This window comes from Archocentrus centrarchus, chromosome 5, assembly GCF_007364275.1.
Source record: "Archocentrus centrarchus isolate MPI-CPG fArcCen1 chromosome 5, fArcCen1, whole genome shotgun sequence".
NCBI lineage: Eukaryota > Metazoa > Chordata > Actinopteri > Cichliformes > Cichlidae > Archocentrus > Archocentrus centrarchus.
In genome coordinates this window covers 979,749-1,002,403 of record NC_044350.1, presented here as the reverse complement: position 1 = coordinate 1,002,403, position 22,655 = coordinate 979,749, and the positions used below count along the sequence as shown (strand labels likewise).

Genomic DNA, 22,655 nt, shown 5'->3' with positions numbered 1-22,655 from the left:
AGTAGTGTAATATAACATATTCTGTGGGAAACAGCAATGCTTGAAGCTAGTACACTTTAATTCTAACCCCACCATCACAGAACAAAATATTCTTGGGAGTCTTGAATCATTAACGAATCATGAGTGGCTGATAAGCACAATGTTCTGCCAAGGGAAGTGTTAATCATTAAAAATTCTACTGTATATTTCTTAACTAATCTGTTTGTTAGAGAACTGTCATGGACCAAGGTCTGAAACCTCGTGATTTTGAGTTTCATGGACTTTTGAAGACTAACTGTTCTCATTTGTGATTCCTGGTTTTGGTTTCTTGCCCTTTGTTTCCATTGAAGTGTGTTTAATCATGTTCTCAGTTTTGATGCTTAGTTTACGTTCCTCCTTTGTGTGTCTAACTTCCTGTGGGAAGTCTGCATTTCTGTCTCTATGTTCAGTAGTTTTGTTTTACTTTGTCAGTCTTTGTCTCTTGTTCTCTGTGATTAGTTTTATTTCCTTGTCTCATTTTGTGATTGTGTTCACCTGTTCTCCTTCACCTGTTCCATGATTATCCTTCTGTGTATTTATTGTCTCAGTGTTCCCCTTATCAGAGTCTCATTGTCAGATGTGGCAGTGCTTGTTCCTTTGCTTCCAGTGCTCCCATCTCCCTAGTGTTACTATTTCCCAGTTTATATTGTCCTCAGTTTCTCGTCTTGCCTTGGCTTGTTTATTAGTTCATATTCTCAGCTGCCATTAAGGCTCGCATTTGTTCATTCACAACTGCCTGCCTCTGAGTCCTGCATTTGGGTCCTCTCCCACCTCCACACATGCGCCGTAACAAGAACATGAGTTTTTCAGTTGCTTAAATGGACTCTGTCCATCCATCCATCCATCCATCCATCCATCCATCTAGCTCCTCCCACTTATACAATTCAGGGATGCCCATTCCGGCTGCCATAGGGTGAGAGGCAGGGTACAAGAAAAAGAGAAAAGGGTCCGCACTCTGGCAAAGCTCCTGAAAAATATTTATTCCAAACAAACCTTGATAGTGAATGATGTTTCGGACCACAGATTGCCCTTCTTCAGACTGAGACTGAGAGGCAGGGTACACCCTGGACAGGTCACCAGACAGACAGACAACCATTCGTACCTACAGCCAATTTAGAATCACCAATTAACCTAACCCATACATGTCTTTAGACTGTGGGGTAAGGACTAGAGAACATGGAGAGAACCCATGCTGAAGGATATGTAAACTCCACACAGAAATGTCATTCTAATCAAGGACCTGCTTGCTGTGTGGCCACAGTGCTAACTACCACAACACCACACAACTGTGCTGCCTCATTTGATTTAAATGATGTGTAAATGGTAAATAGACTAGTTCTTATATAGCGCTTTTCTACATTATCTGAGCACTCAAAGTGCTTATACAACACATTTACCCATTCACACCTGCACTTTTTTTAATTGCCTAACATTCACACATTCATACTCCAACACTTGCATCAGAGAGCAACTTGGGGTTTAGTATCTTGGCCAAGGATACTTTGGCATGCAGCCTGGAGCAGCCAGGAATCAAACCACCAACCTTCCGATTAGTAGGTGACCTGCTCTACCTCCTGAGCTACAGCCGTAATGAAAACAAACTGTCACTTGAAATTTGAGTAACTGAATTAGGTAGAATGTAGTAAGGCACAGTTTAAAAAGCATATAATCATGCAAACAAAATTTCACTGCTTTAGAAAGCGGATAAAATTGTCTTGTTTTTCTATAAAACAAAATAAAAGAGTACAGTAACAGTAAGTATAAATATTCAAGCTTCAATCTTCAGAACAACATAGATTTTATTTATTTTGATGAAGAAAGAAAGAAAGTAGTGAATGAACTACAAAAAGTAATATTCTTATTTATTTAGTCTCTGTTCCTGTTGCAACCCTGGACAATTATAGTCATCGGTGTAAGCTCTGACAAGATTTCACTGAAACATAAATGACTGCATTATATATTTATGAACTTTGTGCTTATGATATGAAATGTTCTGTTCTGTAGTTCCTGCTTCTGTGGCTCAGGGCCAGTTGCAGCACTTGCAGGAGTCCCAGTAGATGAGACCAGGCTGGCAGCGGTGCAGGTAGGTGTTTCCCTGGTAGCACTGGAAGTAGGTGGTTTTGTCAGCTGGGTTCTCATACAAGCCATCAGGACGGCCACGGCAGAAGTCAGCAAGAGGGTCCTTCGTTGTGGTGGGGCGTGGAGTGGTTGTAGGCTTTGGGCCAAAGCCTTCATCATGTGACAGAGAAAAATAAGTTATACGCAGAAAGTGACTAAACCTTTTTTTCTTTTTAATCAAATCTAAGGTAGTGAAGTTAGCTGATTTATAGTATTTACCCATTGACATCCTGAGGTGGTTTATCAGAGGATAAGCTCCAGCTGAGCAGAAGGATCCACTGAAGTCATCCATATCCATAGTCCACACATGAGCACCTCCCAAACTGTGGGCAGTCATCCACTGGACCTGCACAAAAAGCCACATTGGTAAAACAAATGATTATCTTAATAATAGGAACCAGTCAATAGAACAAAACAAATAGAATAACTAGTTTTTTTTTTGAGGCACATATAAATTGTTTACCTTGGAAGAATAGCTGCGCTGGTCATCATAGCCCAGCCAGGCACTGCCATAGGTGGCATATGGAACCTCTTGCTCAGAGATCCAGTCAACAGTGGCAGTATTAATGAAGTCACAGATCTGTTAAAAGGGAAATATTGACAGAGCTACATCAAACAACACAGGTTTTGGGATTGAGATACTCCTTGTTAAGTGTACTCATGGGTGACAGTAATAGCAGACATTTAGCACAAACTAAGTTGAGCTTTTAATGTTGTACCTCATAGAAAGCCCAGATTCCAGCAGTGCGAGTGTAGGGTCCAGCATCTGCAGGGCCGTTAGCTGGTGCTCCCAGGCCAGTTGCACCAGTGCTAAGACGGTAGGTCCTTCCATAGGTGGGGAAACCTAGAAGCAGCTTTTCAGATGGTGCTCCCAGAGATAGCCAATGGGATACAGAGGAGTTCTACAAAAAAGGGAGAGGAATATAATCTTTTTCAGAATCAGTTCGGCAATTGTCTGCCAGTATTTGCATACCAACTCAAAAGCAAATTTAGCTGACTACATTCAGTACGGGAAAGAAACATGGCTTTACTAGGATGGCTATGTCTCTTAAAAGAGTCCTCAGCTCCTCTGGCTACAGTGCTGAAAAGAAACCTGGGGTTGTCCTTATTTTCTTCAATTAGTGATGAAGAGTAAGATTTCCTAGCTTTATGGAAGGCTTTTTATAGAGCAACAAACTCTTTTTCCAGGCTAAATTAACATCTTCTACATAAGTGAGATCCCATTTCCTGTCCAGCTTACATGTTATCTGCTTTAAGCTGCCCGTTTGTGAGTCAGACACTTCTGATTTGAGGCTTTCCTTTTCAGAGGAGCCACCACAGTATCCAAAATCGTACACAGTGAGGATGTAAAACTACTGACAAGATAATCTACCTCACTGGGAGCAGAGTTTTAGTACCTACTCTGCAGTCTGTTGGCACATGACATTGGAGAGCATAATAATGAAGGAAGTTCACATAAACATTCTATAAATTGTCCCTTTAAAATTATAAGGTTCTGACATTTTTGACAAAATTGACTTATTGTCATTTTCTTATTTGTTGACCTCTGTTCAACAATATGTAAGAGATTTTTTTCAGTTATATACAACTTTGGCCATTTTATTCATAAAACGAAAAGGTTCTATTTGCAAAATCAAGCTTTAACTTGGTATTATAAGGTTTTGTTATTTAATATCTCAAAACAGGTCAGAATGCATATAGAACCTTATAATTCTAAGGGGACGAAATGTTACACTGACATTAGTAATAAATAGTCTAACAGGCTTCACAGTATATAGGACTGCTGGGGTTCCTGAATTATTTTTATGAAGAAAAAACCAAACATTTCAGCTCTACTTTTTTTTTCTCACAAATCTCACCCTGTTCACAGCAATACTGAAACCATTCAAAAGAACACACTGAAAGACAGCTGTAGATGTGATGGTGTAGTTCTTACTATATTGTAATGAATTTGGGAGCCAGAGTCCACAGAGCTATCATACAGAGGGCTGTTGTGTCCAGTTACTGCCTCCCAGTGTCCATGGAAGTCATAGGTCATGATGTTGATAAAGTCAAAGTTGCTGTTGAGTTAGAAGGTGTTGTACAACACATTTGTTCATTGGCGGAAGACACAGAACATATGGGACCTTTTTTTTGGCCAAACAGGAAATGTAAAATTGAGCACTATGTCATTTGAAATAAGTAATGCAGGTATATCTATTTCAATACTGGTGCAAATAAACCTTTTGGCTGCCTTACTTTGGTGAAAATTTACACACGTGCTGAAATCAAACTTACGGTGCAATCTTGTTGACCTCGTATGCTCTGTCAATGGTCTGACGGATTGCAGCAACATTGGCTGACAGCAGCAGCTGAGTTCTCTTATTGTCTTTGGCATCATCCTCAAAAGCCTTGGCCAGTTCCTATAGTCACAACAACAAAAGCAACTTAGATCCAGTCAGAGAAAATAATGAGAAAGGCTATTTTGTTTTTTTGAGGAAACAAATGTCAACATTTACATAAATACAATTAATGTATATATTTAAAAAAGAATGCTGACATAGGGAAAAAGAGACTGAAGAAGAAAAGCGAAAGAAAACAGGGTAGGGTACATCCATCCTTTCATCCATCTATGTGTACTACAGGGTGCAGATGGATAAAATTAAACAAAAAGTTTGACAAGACTTTTTCAGCAGGTGTTACATTGTAATCTGTAGATGGGTGTGCATATATTGTAGTTGTGCAAAACTGTGTTGTTATAATAAGTTAAATGAATACATAAAAGGAAAAAATTATTAAGATTTAAAAGATATCAATATTAAAATATCCAGTAAGTCGAGATTTGTTGGATTATCACCTATGCAGGATGCCTACACACTAGTCAGGCTATCAGGAACAAGTTACGCTGTCCAAAGACATGGAGTTACTGGGGTTAGGTTAACTGGTGATTCTAAATTGCTCATAGGTGTGAATGTGAGTGTAAATGGTTGCCTGTCTCTCTCTCTGTGTTAGCCCTGCGACAGGCTGGCAAACTGTACAACGTATACCCTGCTTCTCGCCCTATGTCAGCTGGGATGGATTCCAGCCACTCTGTGACCCTGAAAAGGATAAGTGGAAGGATGGATATTTGTGGCTATTTTTCAATTTTTTATTCTTTTTTTACCTTTTTACTAGCTCTCTTTTTCCTTTCACCCCTTTTGGTAGGGTGCGGTTTTAGATTTGTCAGTAGTACTATGCTAATGTAATGCATTAAAAGAAACAAGACATCCAGTATGGCCTTATTTCGGGCTAGACACTGGAGACCAAGAATCCAACCAAAAGACTTAAATCATAAAGAAAAAAACATAGATTCAAAATTGTATTTAAAATTTAAGGCCATTGTGAGCCGTGCTTACCGTGACCAACAGAGTGAACTTCTCCTTGTCCCCCTCTGAGCTACCATTGTGTCCAGGATATTCCCAGGCCAGGTTTAGCCCGTCAAAGTTATGGGTGCGCAGGAAATTGATGACAGACTTGATGAAGATTGCACGACTCTCAGGTTTGGCAACCATGGCAATGAATCTGATGAGATGCATGGAAAAAGAACTGTGACATCTGTTCTACATTAAAGTAATAAAGGAAGGTATTTGAAGTAAATATATTAAAAACTGGTGTAGATGGAACTCACGGGCTCACTCCATTAACTGTTCCTCCAACAGACAGCAGAGTCTTCAGTGCAGGGTTGCTGGTAGTGGGGAGAGACAGACACACAGACACAACCTTAAATTATTAAAGAATGATCCATGATCCTATTTTTCTTTTCTAAATCATTAAGAACTGTTGGGAAAGAATTCAAAGCTACACATAGTTCTTGTCTAAATCTTCTAAAAGCTACTAAGAATAAGAAAAAACTATAATGGAAGCACTGAAACATGTTTTTGGATTTAAAAGCAGTTGCAGGCTAATGTTAAACAATAGTAATTATTGTTGTTAATCTGACTATTGGTGCCCAGCCTGACTTAGTATGATTGCGTAAACTCACACATTCTTGAGGCTGTTGAGGCTGCCGTACAGCTGCTCATCGTTCCACTCGATGGGGCTGATCTGGTTGAAGCTGTTAATGGTGGCCAAAGCATAGATGACATGGGTGCACAGGAAGGGGTCGACGTTGTCTGGTGTGAATTTGCCAGCGCTTGGTCTGTACTGGGCCCAGTTAGTCATATGGCACACCAGTTTAGTGGATGAAGCTGAGGGCAGACAGAACAAAGACACTTTGGGTTTGTTCTGAAACTTTGATCATATTAATGGCAAGAAAAGTATCACTGAACGCAGATATTTACCAATGTGTAGAGCGAATAGAATTCCCAGAGCTGAAATAAAGAAGGAAGAAATCATGAAAAAAGTAACAATACATTCAATTCATAATTACAGTAATAATAATAGTCTTACAATGATTCTCTAAGGAAAATGAATGAATGATTGAATGTTATTTACCTACAACGAGTTTTGCCATGTTGCTGTCTGGAGATTCCACTTTTTCTTTCTGTAGAAATGAGCCTCTGAACGATCATAAATCAGTGTCATTAAATGGTATAGCAAACAAAATCAGACATTTTGTAGCTGCTACTACAATTTCTCCTTATTTAGTCAGCTGAACACTACCTCAGTAAAATATTACAGGTTTTGACAACTGAAAATTGAAAAGGTTTCAAACACTGTTTTGATGTCGTACTGAATGCTAAAACAAAATACTTATTAAAACAATCTAAGCAATCTAAAAACTCAGTGAATTCTTAATTTTAGGCCTATGTGTAGCTATTAGTAAGTGCACTATAATGTAACCACAACTCTCCCCATTCCAGCAAAATGCTAGTTGTGTACAACACAAATTATTTCATTACCTTCCTGCAAGAACCACTGAAGTAGACTTCAGAGCTCGACAGAGTTGGACAGATTTATATCTTTCTCATTTGTGACTAATCGAAGGTGTCAAAGTGCAGGTGATAAAGGCTCCGGGTGGTGGAAGTCTAGCTGACATTCCTTATAACCCCCCTTCCAGGCAAGACCTGGTAAACCCGTTGAAGAATTTGACTTTGAACTAAGCAATCAGATTAGCAGCTGACATTACAGTGATAAGTGTAATCAGACTGTTATTAATTAATAACAGTAAATTAATGGTGGCTGTAGCTCAGGAGGTAGAGCAGGTCACCTACTGATCAGAAGGTCGGCGGTTCGATTCCTGGCTACTCCAGGCTGCATGCCAATGTATCCTTGAGCAAGACACTTAACCCCAAGTTGCTCTCTGACGCAAGCGTAGGTGTGTGAATGTTAGATAATAAAAGCACTTAGTTAATCATGGAAGTGCTTGTATGAATGGGTGTGAATGGGGTAAATGTAAGCATGTTGTCTAAGCTCTTTGAGTGCTATATAAGAACTAGTCCATTTACCATTTATATAGCACTTTTCTGCTCTATCTGAGCACTCATACAAAACATTGCATTCACCCATTCATACAAGCACTTCCATATGAAACTAAGCTAAGTGCTTTTACTGTCTAACCTTTCACACACATTCATAGTCCAACGCTTGCATCTGAGAGCAACTTGGGGTTCAGTATCTTGCCCAAGGATACTTTGGCATGCAGCCCGGAATCAAACTGTCAACCTTCCGATTAATAGGTGACCTGCTTTAGCTCCTGAGCCACAGCCACCCCACAAACAGCACCTGGTATTCCCAGGTGGTCTCACATTCAAGTACTAACCAGGCCCGACCCTGTTTAGCTTCAGAGACCAGACGAGATCAGGCGGGTTCAGGGTGGTGCTGTAAGCCAGCCATTTTCTTCTACTTATCCAATTCAGGATTGTAGGGGTACTAGCACATATCCCAGCTGTTATAGGATGAGAATAACAGTGAACTATATAATAATAACTTATAATGACATAACATGTGCAGAACGTTCACTGGTTACAGACTTCAGGCAAAGCTAACTATTTTAATAATTTTTTATAATTGTTAGTTTATCCAAGTAGTTTGAACACATTTCTGAACCAGTTAATGCAATGCAATTGTATTAACTGGCTGAAGTAAAGCTGATTAAAGCTTCAGTGACCTCAGTCCCAGTGATGGGCACGTTATCATTCTTGTCCCCAGACTCTGTGTTTACTACTTCTTAGTAGGACTGAGGAGATCCTTGAGGCATTCTTTCCACCACATGACTACAGACATGGACAAAATTGTTGGTACCCTTCCATTAAAGAAAGAAAACCCACAATGGTCGCTGTAATAACTTGAAACTGACAAAGGTAATAATAACTAAAAATTTATGGAAAGTCAACTAATGAAAATTCAGACATTGCTTTTGAATCAGGGATTAGAGAGAGAGCATATTTCTCCCATATTGATGATACTTTATTGATCCCACAATGGGGAAATTATAGTTAACAGAACACCCATCCAAGAAATACAAACAACAGAACAAACAGGGGAGACAAGTGTCTGAGGTCATGCAGCCATTGTACTGGCGCTACCTTGAGCAAGAAAACAGAAAGAGATACAGTAGGATAGGTAGGTTCAAAAAAATAATCTCATACTGTGTTCATTATGAACACCTTACGAGGTTACAAAAAAACACCTCAGCAAAGCAATAGCACATTTAAAGCCTGGAGAGCACTAGGGTGGTTAGGGGAGGGGCTGCCAGGGGAGACGAGTAAGTCAGGATACTGTGGTGGCAAGCCATCTCCCTCGACATGCAGTTCATGATAATGTTCATGATAAGATGGGCCAGGATACCAGTTCATACAGGTCACAACACGGGGCGAGGGCGAAGAGCATCTGTTTACATAACATCTCCAGGAGACGATTTAGAGAGCCAGCCATCCAAGGCTGTCTGGGAGCCAAATTCCAAATACTACAATTGTGTTCTTACAGGCTGTTATATTGACTTGTCTTCACTGATTCCCTGTTAAATACAGAATTGAATTTGAAATCCTTCTGCTCACATACAAGGTCTTGAATAATCAGACCCCGTCTAATCTTAAAGACCTCATAGTACCATATCACCCCAACAGAGCATTTCACTCTCAGACTGCTGGCTTACTTGTGGTTCCTAGGATATTTAAGAGTAGAATGGGAGGCAGAGCCTTCAGCTTTCAGGCCCCTCTTCTGTTAAACCAGATCCCAATTTGGATTTGGGAGGTAGACACCCTCTCTATTTTTAGGACTAGGCTTAAAACTTTAATTTTTAATCAGGTTCAGACTTAGGGTTGGATCATCTAAACTCTTTTCACTTTCTATGTGTTTATACACCACTCTGCATTTAATGATTAGTTGTTATTAATCTCTGGCTACCTTTCACAGCTCCAGCTTGTCTTTATCTACCACCCCACTAAAGTCTCTACTGGCTTCATGTCTGACCTCTCTGAGCTTCTGCTCTCTATCTGCTCCATATCTCCATCCACACTCCTACTTGGTGACTTCAATATTCATGTTGACTCCAATAGCTGTTTGTTCACTAGCGAATACCTGTCTCTGTTGGACTGCTTTAATTTCACGCGGCACAATAAAGGTCCTACTCACATCAGAGGCCACACACTGGATCTGGTTGGCTCTAAAGGCATAACTCCTTCCAATCTGCCTGGACCTTGCTGTCTCTGACCACTTTGCTTTCTGTTTTTCTGTTCCTGTTCCTCTGCCTAGGCTGTGTACCAAATGTACCGTTACATACAGGAACATCAAGACTATTAGTGCATCTGCCCTGAACAACCTGACAGCAACCAATTTGGCTTCAGACCCCCCCCCCCAATATCATATGATTGATGGGCTTGATGACCACTATAACGCCGCCCTATCCAGTAGCTTTTACTCCCTTGCCTCCCTCCAAACCCAGACTTTCTCTTTCATATGCTCTGCCTGATGGTTTACGATGGAACTCAGGGTTCTACAGACTTGACTTGAGAGGCTCTACAAAAGCTCTGGCCTCACACTCCACCTACAGGCTTATAAAGACCATGTAAAGTCCTATAAAGCTGCTCTTTGGCAGGCCTCACTATTACTCCTTCACCAACAGCAAAGACATCCCAGATTGCTGCTCTCCACCATCACCACTGATTCACGTCATCATTCAAGTGTCCACGACCTCTGCCTCAAATTCATGGACTTGTACATCTGCTGCAGAATTTTAATCCCCCCTGCTCCACACCTACCTCAGTGCTCCTTGTCCTCTGTAAATTCTTCCCAGGTTACAAAGTGGATCTTGCAGGCTAAAGCCTCCATCTGCACCCCATGGACCCCATGCAGACAACGTTGGTCAAGATATGTGTACCTGCTATGTGCCCCTTGTAGCTGACATCATTAACTCTTCTCTGGAGTCAGGAGTGGTATCGTCTAGCTTCAAAACTTCTTCAGTGACTCCAATTCTCAAGAAGCCATTTCTTGTCCCATGATGACTTACCAGCCTATCTCCGACCTTCCTTTCCTCAGTAAAATCTTGGAAAGAGCAGTGGCCACCCAACTCCAGCAGCATATGTCTAACCATGACCTCTATGAACCTTTACAATATGGCTTCAAAGCACGTCTCAGCACCAAGACTGCTATCAAAATGACCTTCTTATTGCTGTTGACTGGCCACATCAGCAACCTCAGCCTCCTGTACCTTTCTGCTGCCTTTCACACCATTTCTCATACCATCTTTCTTTCATGTGTGTCCAGCTATCTCTGTCTCACTGGTACTGTCCTCTCCTGGTTTCAGTCTTACTTCTCCAACTGAACACAGTTTGCTACTGTGGGAGGCTCCCGCTCCACCTCTGCTCCAATTAACCATGGTGTGTCTCAAGGTGTGCTTGGTTTTGTGCTTCATCATCTACATGCTCTCTCTTGGTCAGATCATCCAACACCATGGTCTCTGCTTCCATTCCTATGCTGATGACACACAACTCTGTCTCAGTACCAAACCCCCATCATTCCAGACTCATATCAAATCTGTCATCAAGACAGCCTTTTTCCACCTAATGGACATCTCTAGATTTCAGCCTTCACTCACTGACTGTGTAGCAGAGACCTCTGCTTGCTGCACACTTATCATATTTAAGATCAAACATTAATTAATGGAAGGACTTCTTTGAGTAGTCTCGTAGGAATCGGGTCTAAGACATGTTGATGGCTCGGAGGATGTAAAGTTAAGTAAACTGGAGAGAAAGAGTCTAAATATTAGTAGTACTGAAAGTAGCTGTATGTAATGATATGTCTGTGAGATATAATTTGTAATTTTTTTGGTTTAATGGTTAAAAGTTAAGCTTACAGGAATACTCAGATTAACAGAGCTCTGACTCTTTGTCAGCCTGGCCACAGTGCTGAAAAGAGACCTGGGGTTGTTCTTATTTTCTTCAATCACTAATGAATAGTAAGATGTTCTAGCTTTACACCAAAAAATTTTATAGAGCTATATTTTTCCAGGCTAAATGAAGATCTTCTAAATGAGACACAACTTTCTCTCCAGGTTATGGGTTATCTGCTTTACAGTAAGTTGCACATTTGTGAGTTATACCACAGAGTCAGACACTTCTGATTTGAAGCTTTCTTTTTCAGAGGAGCCACATTATCCAGAGTTCTATGCAGCGAGGATGCAAAACTATTGACGAGATAATCTTACCTCACTGGGAGGTGAGTTTAGGTAGCTGCTCTGCACTGTGTTGGCACATGGCACCGAAGACCACAATAGTGGAGGAATTATATCCTTGAACTTAGTAACTGCATTTTCAGAAAGACTTCTACTGTAATAAAACTTATTCCCCACTGCTGTGTAATCCATTAGAGTAAATTTTATAATTCAAAAAGAGAGTGAAAACCTTTTTGTTGACACATTATTTGCTTTAGGCTGCAGATAACATCTGTTCTCAGAACTAGATCTAAATGTGCAGAGGGTGCTTTCAGTTACTGTTGTCTGGTTCTTTGGAACAAACTGCCCAATGACCTAACATCAATTACAACTGTGTCTACATTCAAAAACAGACTCAAATCCTTCCAGTTATTAACTGTGTGTATGTGTATGTTAACTTATATTTTATTGATGTGGTTAGCACTGTTGCCTCACAGCAAGAAGGCCTGGGTGCAAATCCACCTTGGCCAGGCCTCTCTATGTCGAGTTTGCATGTTCGCCCCATGTCTGCGTGGGATTTCTCCTAGTACTCCAATTTATTCCCACATGCCAAAGACATGCAGTTAGTGGGGTTAGGTTAATTGGTGATTCTAAGTTTCCCATAGGTGCAAATGTGAGTGTTAATGGTTGTCTCTCTGTGCTAGCCCTGCGACAGGCTGGCGACCTGTACAGGATGTACCGTGCTTCTCGCCTTGTGACAGGGATAGACTCCAGCCCCTAGCGACCCTGTAAAGGATAAGCTGAAGAGACTGGATCGATGGATGTAAAGTTTTTGTTGTTGTTTTTATTAAGAGCTACATTATTTATAATGTAGCTGCCCTCTTAAGTGCTCTCCCATGAGCAACTGGGCCTGGTTCCACAGTTGGGGCCATTTTAACCCGGTCCCAGGCAGGGTGGCCACATCCCTTGATTTTTTTTTTAACTTGTCAAAGCACTGAACTCCTATGATCTATGGTTTACCTAACAGTTTGGGTGTGACACCTCAAAATTCCTTATTATTCAGCCAGAACTGGAAATGCAATAAGTGCACATATTATCGAAATACAATCCCAGTGTGTTTATTTAAATTCATATATACATGTAACCTCCACTCTCCACTCACATTTCCTCTCAATCACAATTTTGAAAAAGCTCAAAGGCAACATTGTCCAGCACACTTCAGCTCAGCCATTTGAACTGCCACTGTAAGAAAGTAATGCAAAAAGTCAGTCCATCAGTAAACCTAAATGGTCAGCCACTTTCATTTCGTGACTGGATACCTAGATATGGGGTTATGATTTTAGGGCTCAGCAATGAACACTGAAAGTATTGGAACAAAAAAAAAGCATACACAGGAAAGCACAAGAACACAAACAAGGACATCATTAAAATGGGTCTAAAAGCATTTCCATTGGTGCAGAGATAAAGCAGTGGCATGATGCTTGATATAGCTGAATGTAAGACAGTGACAGATGTTCGAATTCAGGCTTGAAATAATACTGACATCACAAATTCATTTTTTTGATATTTGTTGGCTCAAAATAACAGTATGTTCACAATTGGTCTAGTCTTACCTGAATTTAAACTTAATTTTTCAATGAACACATGAGCACTAATGATAATACCTAGCTACAGCTATCTACATACAGACAGAAAATTATATTTTCTTAGATTTACCATATATATGTTCACCACACCCAGCTTAACATAAGTTAAATGATGAATCCCATTTGGATGTAAAATAAGAGGATAAAATGTTTAAAATGTTACATTTTCCTTGTCAAATGAAGCATATCATCATAGAATCAACTGGTTTATCATACAACCATCTGAAAAGTAAAACAAATACCAAAGTACGACCAAGTGTTTTGGTTGTCCAGACCATTCACACATTGAAATACAACAAAATAAACCAAACAATGTAAAAGGAACTGTTAATTTGGCTAATTTGAGTCAGTGACAATGTGTGATGACATGGGTGTTATGCACAGAATTATTGTAAAGCTATACCGCTTATGCTTAAATATGAGGTACATTTTCCTCTAGAGGCTGTAGTCATTTTGATGTGACCAAAGGAGGAATTCCAGCGACACAGATTTAGAAATGTTGGATGGATGGGTCTGCAGAACACTGGATTTTTATACAGAGGATTTCTCTTTGATTCCTAATCAGTGCACTATTTTAAGAATGACTGTCCTATAACTTTGACCAGGGTTTATTATTATACTCACGAGTCACGACAATAAGCTTTTCATAGTATAGTATGAAAAGTTGGACTGCATTTAATTAACCACTGAGCTTTCCCTTGGCCTAATTTTTTGGCACTGTAACCTTTCCAATTTATACTGTAAACATTTTTATTTTACTTGGACTATAAACTGTACATTTGTAGTTTGCTAATTCTAAATAATACTGACAAATCATGTTTGAGTGGCTAAAATGTATTTTTGTAGAGGCATGAGGCTGTAGTTGAATTCTTTGTTTATACTAAGGCCCCATTTACACAAGAATGATCGAGTGGAAACTGTGACTTTTTCTGTTTTTGAAAAATGGAAAGAAAGGTGGAAAAAAAGATGGAAACGTTTTAAAAACTATTCCCGTTCACACAGAATCGCAAGACTGTGCAGTTCCCATTGCCAGGCCACAAGTTGCCGGTATGGGTATAGAAGTCGCAACCTTAATACGCATGTGCGCCACCACCACGACTGCCTCTTACTGACTTAAGAACAGTCTGTATAAATTATGAACAACACATTAAGTGCTGCAGGCATTGAGAGTGAGTTTTGTCACAGATGTAAAATAAAAACAAAACAGCAGAGTAAAAACCAAATTTAAAGTACTGGGATGTTTCGTGGGTAGTTAAAGAAAACCAAAACCATGTCACTCCTATCTCTTCGACAGTAATTTAAACTCAAAGCATCAGCTACCCTTCAGACTATCAAAAATAAACCTGCTGATAGAAAACAGTTCTGAGTACATCAAGAACAATAAATAAATAAATAGACATCAACAAAGACACACATTTTAAGCACTTGATGTACTGTAAGAATTACAGAGGTCACATCCTTCCTGTAAAGTGTGGTGAGCCAGATTTGTTACACAAGAGCTGATAGACTGACAGGATTACAATGAAGACAATATATAACTGAACTGTAAACTGCACTTTGATAACTTTGGTGATCAGCGCTTTTGTGTTGTTCTGGTCATTCACCCCTGCTGCCAAGGACTTCTTTTCTCAGCCTATCAGCATAAAAGCAGCTGCAGTAAAACCAAAAACTTTAAACATACATTTTCCCAACGCTGACAGAATTATTCACATAAGTAGGCACAAAAAAAGAAAAATAAAATCAACAAAGAATTAAATACAATCAAAGTTTGCTTCCCTGAAATTAAACAAAACATAAAAATGTTAACAATCATCTGGACCAGTGACATAGTTCTGTAGCTTGCTATATTTACAGCTGAGGAAAAGAAACACACACAATCACAGAGACACTAGCAAAGCAATTCTTCATAACCTCAAGGAAGGCCTTTTTATTGTGTGTTCACACTGTAAGCAACAAAAGCATCAGGTCATATTTTGGATATGTGAACTTTACTTTGTGGTAGAAGTATATTAAAGGTTTAAACCTGAATTCTGTCTTTTGTTATCCGTATGTGGCAGTTTTAGTCTTCCTAGTCTTTAGAAGAGCTGCTTTTGACTTTAGAAATTAAATTTAGGTATCAGTCTCTTTTTAATTTTTATCACAATTGCAGTTAGAAGAGATTTGTGAATCCCAAGTGAATGCATGATATTAATGCCGTTACAGCTCTTACGACACAACTGCTCAAAAGAGGCAAGCTGCCCTCAGTGTGAACAGACAAACCTCCATCACATGTATGGCTGCACTGTATGTAGACAGGTTACATACACTGCTGATTCTATGAGTACTATACACCTGAAGTCTTGCCAGCTACAGTTTCCAGGACGCGCTTATGTGACATGTCAGTCACAGATGTCCCAATAAGGCATGGTCTATACTGACAGCAGTGCACAAATACAATACTGCCTTAAACATTTCATTCAGATATTTTTTAAAAAGTTCCTTACTATAAAAAATGAAAACTAAATTCCCATCTCTCCCATCCCTGCACAACACCCACCCATCCTTACAGGAGAACATTAGTTTCAAGCCACTGACAATAAAAAGTCCAGACTGGCTGAGATCACAGGACTGACATCAACGCAAAAGTGAGCAGAGCCAAGCCACAGAGGAGGTGGACAGGGGGACGGGACAGTGTGGCGGAGCCATCCTTCTGTACCATCATGCCAGTCCCTACAAGACAGACAGTTTCGAACAACTTAACAGTTTGTTTTAAAATGTAACAGTTTACAATTCTTGTATATGTTAAGACAGTATTGACTTCTTTATTTATATGAGATGAGAAGATGAATTCCAATGACTCCTTATGGAAAATACAACAAGGGAACTGTTTACCCTGCCGGCCCCACCCTGTAGCCAGGCCTGGGGAGGAAGCTCAAGGAACAGCGTGTGGTGGCCGGGCATTAGCCCGTGATACCTGGCCACGGTGTCCAAAGATGCGGCATGGGCCCTCCCTCCTGTAGATCCACCACTTGCAGGAGGCACCATAGGGGTTGGGTGCAATATGTGTCAGGCAATGGCCAAAGGCGGAGGACCTGGCAGACCGATCGCCTGTTACTGAGACTGGTTACTGGGACATGGAACGTCACCTCTCTGCTGGGGAAGGAGCCTGAGCTAGTGCGTGAGGTTGAGAGATACCGGCTAGATATAGTCTGGCTCACCTCAACGCATGGCCTGGACTCTGTTCCAGTCTGGAGTTGCTCTCGGTGAGAGGAGGTAAGCTGGGGTGGGTATTTTTGTATCCCCTCGGCTTGCTGCCTGTATGTTGGCGTTTTCACCGGTGGACGAGAGGCCTTCAGGCTGGTGAACGAGTCCCGACTGTTGTTTGCACCTGGGTGGGGTGCTTGAGGGTGCTCCATCTGGTGACTCCATTGCCCTACTGAGAGACTTGCTCATGTGTGCAATGACAGTGAGACCTGGAGGGGTGATATTGGGAGGAACAGTCTGCCTGATCTGATTCCAAGTGGTGTGTTGTTATTGGACTTCTGTGCAAACCACAGTTTGTCCATAATGAACAGCATGTTCGAACAAAGGGATGTCTATAAGTGTATGTGGCACCAGGACACCCTAGGTCACAGGTTGATGATTGATTTTGTAATTGTCTCACCAGATCTGCGGCCGTATATTCTGGACACTTGGATGAAGAGAGGAGCCGAGCTGTCAACTGATCACCACCTGGTGGTGAGTTGGATAAGGTGGAGGAGGAGAATGCTGGACAGACCAGGTGTGCCTAAACATATGGTGAGGTTGTGCTGGGAATGCATGGCAGGCCCCAGTTTGCGAGATCCTCAACTCCAACCTCCAGCAGAACTTTGATAGCATTCCAAGGGAGGCTGAGGACATTCAATCCAAATGGACCATGTTCTGGACCATCTGTGCTCAGAGCTGTGGCTGCAAGGAGGTTGGAGCCTGTCGTGGCGGTAATCCTCAAACCAGATAGTGGTCACTGGAGGTGAAGGATGCCATCAAGCAGAAGAAGGAGTGCTACTGGGCTTGGTTAGCCTGTGGGACTCTGGAGGCAGCTGATGGTTACCGGCAGACCAAGCGGAAGCAGCCTGGACAGTCGCTGAGACAAAAACTTGGACGTGAGAGGAGTTCAGTAAGGCCATGGAAAAAGACTTTCGGATGGCCTCGAAGTGATTCTAGCAAACCATCAGGCGACTCATGAGAGGAAAGTGTTGCTCTACTCACACGAGTTATACTATGGGTGGGGCGTTGCTGACTTCAACTGAGGCTGTAGTTGGGTGGTGGAAGGAATACTTTGAGGACCTCCTAAATCCCACTGACACGCCTGACAAGTCCTTGGTGGCAGGCCACCTGGGGGACTGGAGGGTGTGTTCCAACTATTGGGGGATCGCACTCCTCAGCCTCCCCACTAAGGTCTATGCCAGAGCGCTGGAAAGGAGGCTCTGTTTGTTAATTGAACCTCACATTCAAGAGGTACAATGCAGTTTTCATCCTGATTGTGGAACACTGGACCAGCTCTTTATTCTCTCAAGGATATTCCAGTGTGTGTGGGAGTTTGCACTTCCAGTCTACATGTGTTTTGTGGACTCAGAAATGGCATTTGACTGCATCCCTCAAGGTATCATGTGGGGGTGCTGCAGGAGTATTGAGTGTCTGGCCCCACTGTTGTGGGCCAATCAGCCCCTGTACAACCATAGCAAGAACTTGGTCTGTATTGCCAGCCATAAGTCAGACTGGTTTCCTGTGGGTCTTGGACATCACCAGGGCTGCCCTGTGTTACCGATTCTGTTCATAATTTTTATGGACAGAATTTCTAGGCGTAGCCAAGTGGCAGAAGGCTTCTGCCTTGGTGGCCTCAAAATCTCATTCCTGCTTTTTGTGAATGATGACATCCTGTTGGCTCCATCAAGTGGTGGCCTCCAGCTCACAATGGAATGGTTCACAGCCGAGTGTGAAGCGGGCTGGCATGAGAATTAGCACCTCTAAGGCCCCGTTTACACGAAGCCGTTTTCACTGGAAACGGTGTTGTTTTGATGCGTTTCAGCCTTTCGTTTACACGACAGCGTTTCAGAAACGATCTGCGTTTACACGATGACATGTGAAATGATGAAAACGATGTAGTTCCCATGCCAGGCCACAAGTTGGCGTTGGTTTTCTCTTTGCAAAGTTTGTTTATGCAAGACGCGCAAGCGTGGAGTGACACAGTAGGTAGTGCGGCAAATTGTTCTTTACTTACAAAACGGCCAATGTGAGAGGTTTTGTGTGGACTGACGATGAGGTTGGATCGCTGGTGCACACAACGCTGAATTACAAAACGGTAAAAACACAAGAAAAGCATAAGAAGCACTCGTGAATCCACGAGTGCTGTTTATCAGTTTGCGCGTGCGCGAAAAACTGTGGCCGTTGCAACCATAGTGCGCATGTGCGAGTCGAGCGTTTTCAAATCACCCCGGTTTCAAGGGTTTACACGAGAACGCAAGCCGGTGCGTTTCTGAAACGCTCCACTCTGGACCCCGTTTCCGAAACACATCGTTTTCACTCCGTTGTCGTGTAAACGCAAGGCCGAAACGCAGCAAAACGACGCCGTTTCAAAATGAAAACGGTCTCGTGTAAACGGTACCTAAGTCTAAGGCCACGGTCCTCAGCCAGGAAACGGTGGAGTACTCACTCTGGCACAGGGACAAGTTGAGCAGGAGATCGACAGATGGTTTGGAGCTGCGTCTGCAGTGATGCGGACGCTGCACCGGTCTGTTGTGATGAAGAGAGAGCTTAGTGTGAAAGTGAAGCTGTCTCTTTACCGGTTGATCTATGTACCTATGGTCACGAGCTTTGGGTAGTGACCGAAATAACGAGATCACGAATACAAGCAACACAAATGAGCTTCCTTTGAAGGGTGGCTGGCCTCTCCCTTAGAGATAGGGTGAGGAGTGCAGTCATCTGAGAGGGGCTCAGAGTACAGGTGCTGCTCCTCCAAATCAAAAGGAGCCAGTTGAGGTGGTTGACTAGGATGCCTCATGGTTGCCTGTTGGGTGAGGTGTTCCAGGCATGTCCTACCGGGAGGAGCCCTGGGGGCAGACCCAGGACATGCTGGAGAGATTACATCTCTCGGCTGGCCTGTGAATGCCTCGGGGTCCCCCCCCGGATAAGCTGGAGGATTTGACTGGGGAGACAGCTTCTTTGCTAAGGCTGCTGGCTCCGTAACCCGGTCCCAAATAAGCAGAAGAAAATGGAGGGATGGATAGTTATATGAACAGTAACCATAGTTAAAATTACAGCTATGAAAGGTTAAAAAAATGTTCTTACTGAAGTGATAACATAAAAGTGCTACAACAGAAAATGTCCTCTAATATTATTTTCATAGTAACAAACAAGCAAACACACACACACAGGCACACACATGCACACACGTACGCACACAATTAAAATAAAAAAAAAATAAATAAAGCTGTTCCTTCTCATCCTCCCTTTATAACCAGGTGCAGTAAAATTCTCCCTATCCACTACCTGATGCAGATATTGTTGACATGTTTATGATTAACATTATAAATGTTCTATTGTTCCTGTCTCCTATCTCTGAGATAACATGACCTTGGATAGATTTCCGTCTCTAAACAGGGGTTGCTTTTCTTCACCTTCTATAGCTATTTATTATTAATGGCTTACGTGTGTAAAATAGTGCATGAACGTATTGTAGAACTATATGTGCAAAAAGGTGAATATGGTTTCTGTAAAGGGTTTTCAGTGGTCCTAACTCTAGGAAAGCTCTATATAAATGACAAGAATTCCACTCCACAACCTATAGTTATAATTTAATGGACAAAGGCAATTTTTGTAGTTTTGTCTCTACTCAACATCACAGTGGATTTTAAGTCAAACAGTCGACACATGATTGAAGCCCAGACTTTCAGTTTCAATTGAAAGGGTTGTGCATCAACTGTTTAGGAATTACAGCCATTTTTATATATATTCCCCAATTTTAACAGGCTCAAAATGAACTGGACAATTGACTGCCAATTTTATGGGCAGGAGAAGCCTGTACACTTTTTTTAAATTTCATGACAGACATATCTCAAGCGGATTCAAAGTTTTGAATTTATATTTTATATCTTACCACTGCAATTTTAAATATGAGGCCCAATGTCAGTGCAAGTGATGAGGCCATTTTTGTCAAATTCAGCCAGATACTGTAAAACTGATCAGATAGTACGTCACAGTACAAATGCAAAAGCAACCCAAGAGTTTCTCAAGGCAAAGAAATAGGATGTTCTGGCCACAGGCAAAACTTCAAAAATTATTTTTGTACAACAAGTTATAGCTCTAACTGTACATTAGTTACTGTATTATTCAGTCATAAAGTCATTATCATACAAAAATAAAACAAAAATTAGGTAATATATTTGCAGACTTACAGAGATTTCCACAAACATTCAAGCACCACTGAATGATACTAGCACATCAGCTGTTAAGCATACAAATATTGTTTGGCCTAGTGCCAGAGTGAAACATTTCCATGTAGAACAGTAGGGGTGTTTTATCATGGAACTGAGGTCAGTACAGCTGTAATTCATTTAAAACAAAGCTGACTTAATTTAACCCTGCCAGCTGGTAAAATGGTTTGTCCTTTCATTATTTTCACATTTATTTAACTATTGTCATGTTTTTCAAAAACACCTCTGTGAAACAGAAATATCTGATTTGTGTTTCCAAATTTTTCACCTGAATCCCGGGACACAATAATCTCATGTGCCGGCCCGTCCCCACCCTCGCCCCATGACCAAATCTCCAACACAATGTAACCGTTGTCCTTCGGAAGTGGCAGGCTCAGTGATGTCTTTCCCTTGTCCAGAAACTTCAAAGCTGCCTGGTCTTCATGTTTGTACAGAACCTGGCAACAGAACACTAAAGATTCAGAACAAAGTGCAACATCAAAACATAAAATGTCTTTTTATAGTGTTTACCGTATTCAATAATCTATTTCTTTAATAAATTCAGCTTGATCTGCCAGTATGGCATTTATCTTTGCATAATTATGTTTTTCTCATCTATAACCTGATACAGGGCTTATAAACATGATCTTTGAGTTTGTTTTACAGCCTTTTTATTAACTTACATAACTACAGAAAGAGATTATCTGTTTCATGATGCACCTTATCAAGCAAAACATCAGCCAGGAGCAGTACTTAATCAAAAAGAAGGCACTTAATCCAAGTCAGGTTCATGCCCTCATAAGCAGACATGAAAATCTTCAAAATCACTAAATGGTGGATATTAAAATATTAAAACATCTAAACTATTTACCCCCCAGTGTTAATAGTGATTCTCATATTGTCAAAGCTAAGTACCAATCACAAAGCTAACAGCTGAGGGAAGCTGTTATCCAAGGCTTGCCTGGTAATTCTTCTACTTTTTATTATTATTATTATTTACTCTTCCAAATTGAAGTCTCAGAGCTGTCTTTTAAGTCTCAAGTCCTAATTTTTGTAAGTGTAAGCTAGATTAAGGATTTTTTAAAGATATTTGTTTTGTCAGAATATACTTTATTCAGCTAAATACATTTGAGCTATTTAAGCTATTTGTTAAATGTTTGTTGTGCTTAACTTATTTTTTTCTACTAGAGCAAATGAATTTCACAAATTTGGGTTAAATAACATACATCTCATGTTATCTTATCTTACTTAAATTTAGTACTTACTTTGTAGCCAAGCACAGCTGATTCATTGTGCATAGCCATCACATGGTCCCACCTCACCGTTACCCACGAGCCATGAGTCTTCCATGACACATTGCCTGGAGGACGATTGGGAGCTGAGAAGAAAAAACACATTTTAAAAGAATCAGTTAAAACTGATAACAGACGATACATTTAAGTGGAAATCATGCACACTGAATAACAATAGTCATTTTGAAATGCAGTACTGCAATTACAGTTTTTCTTGATCACTTTGGCGCAATTCTCCCAGCAGGAATGTCATTCTTACTCCTCTCAATGCAGATATACATATATACATATATATACATATATATATATATATATATATGTATATATATATATATATATATATATATATATATATATAGTGTTTTGAGTGCTCAACTAAAGCTTCAAAGGTGTTTGCTCTCACTTCAGGCAGTCTGTATTGCTCGCTTGCCAACCTTCTAACTTGACTCAGTGAGTATAACAAATTATTAGTGCATCTCAAAAAACCTCATGTAGAATGGTTCGCTTATCATGTTATTACTATGCCTTATTGGCCAGCCAACTCACCTGACCTGAAACCCATAGAAAATCTATAGGGTGTTATCAAGAGCACTCTGGTCTT

The 22,655-nt window shown here is 40.9% G+C and overlaps 2 protein-coding genes and 1 pseudogene across 2 annotated transcripts in view; all 3 read right to left on the bottom strand.

Moving 5' to 3' along the window:
- Nucleotides 1-2,038: 2,038 nt before the first annotated feature.
- On the bottom strand, nt 2,039-6,607 carry LOC115780293 (acidic mammalian chitinase-like). Its single transcript, XM_030729409.1, has 11 exons — nt 6,589-6,607; nt 6,435-6,464; nt 6,137-6,341; nt 5,783-5,839; nt 5,511-5,676; nt 4,414-4,538; nt 4,073-4,196; nt 2,856-3,038; nt 2,600-2,716; nt 2,356-2,482; nt 2,039-2,247 (listed from the first exon to the last, which is right to left on the bottom strand). The coding sequence occupies exons 1-11, from the start codon at nt 6,605-6,607 to the stop codon at nt 2,039-2,041; spliced, it is 1,362 nt and encodes a 453-aa protein (XP_030585269.1).
- A 1,199-nt stretch (nt 6,608-7,806) lies between these two features.
- On the bottom strand, nt 7,807-7,922 carry LOC115781049 (uncharacterized; annotated as a pseudogene).
- A 4,866-nt stretch (nt 7,923-12,788) lies between these two features.
- cntn2 (contactin 2) overlaps nt 12,789-22,655 on the bottom strand; it is a 77,341-nt gene continuing 67,474 nt past the window's right edge. Inside the window, exons 21-23 of the mRNA XM_030729641.1 lie at nt 22,028-22,140; nt 21,052-21,220; nt 12,789-16,041 (exon numbers count right to left, since the gene is read on the bottom strand). Coding sequence (XP_030585501.1) covers nt 15,932-16,041; nt 21,052-21,220; nt 22,028-22,140 — 392 coding nt within the window. The 3' untranslated portion in view covers nt 12,789-15,931. The remainder of the gene's footprint in view (nt 16,042-21,051; nt 21,221-22,027; nt 22,141-22,655) is intronic.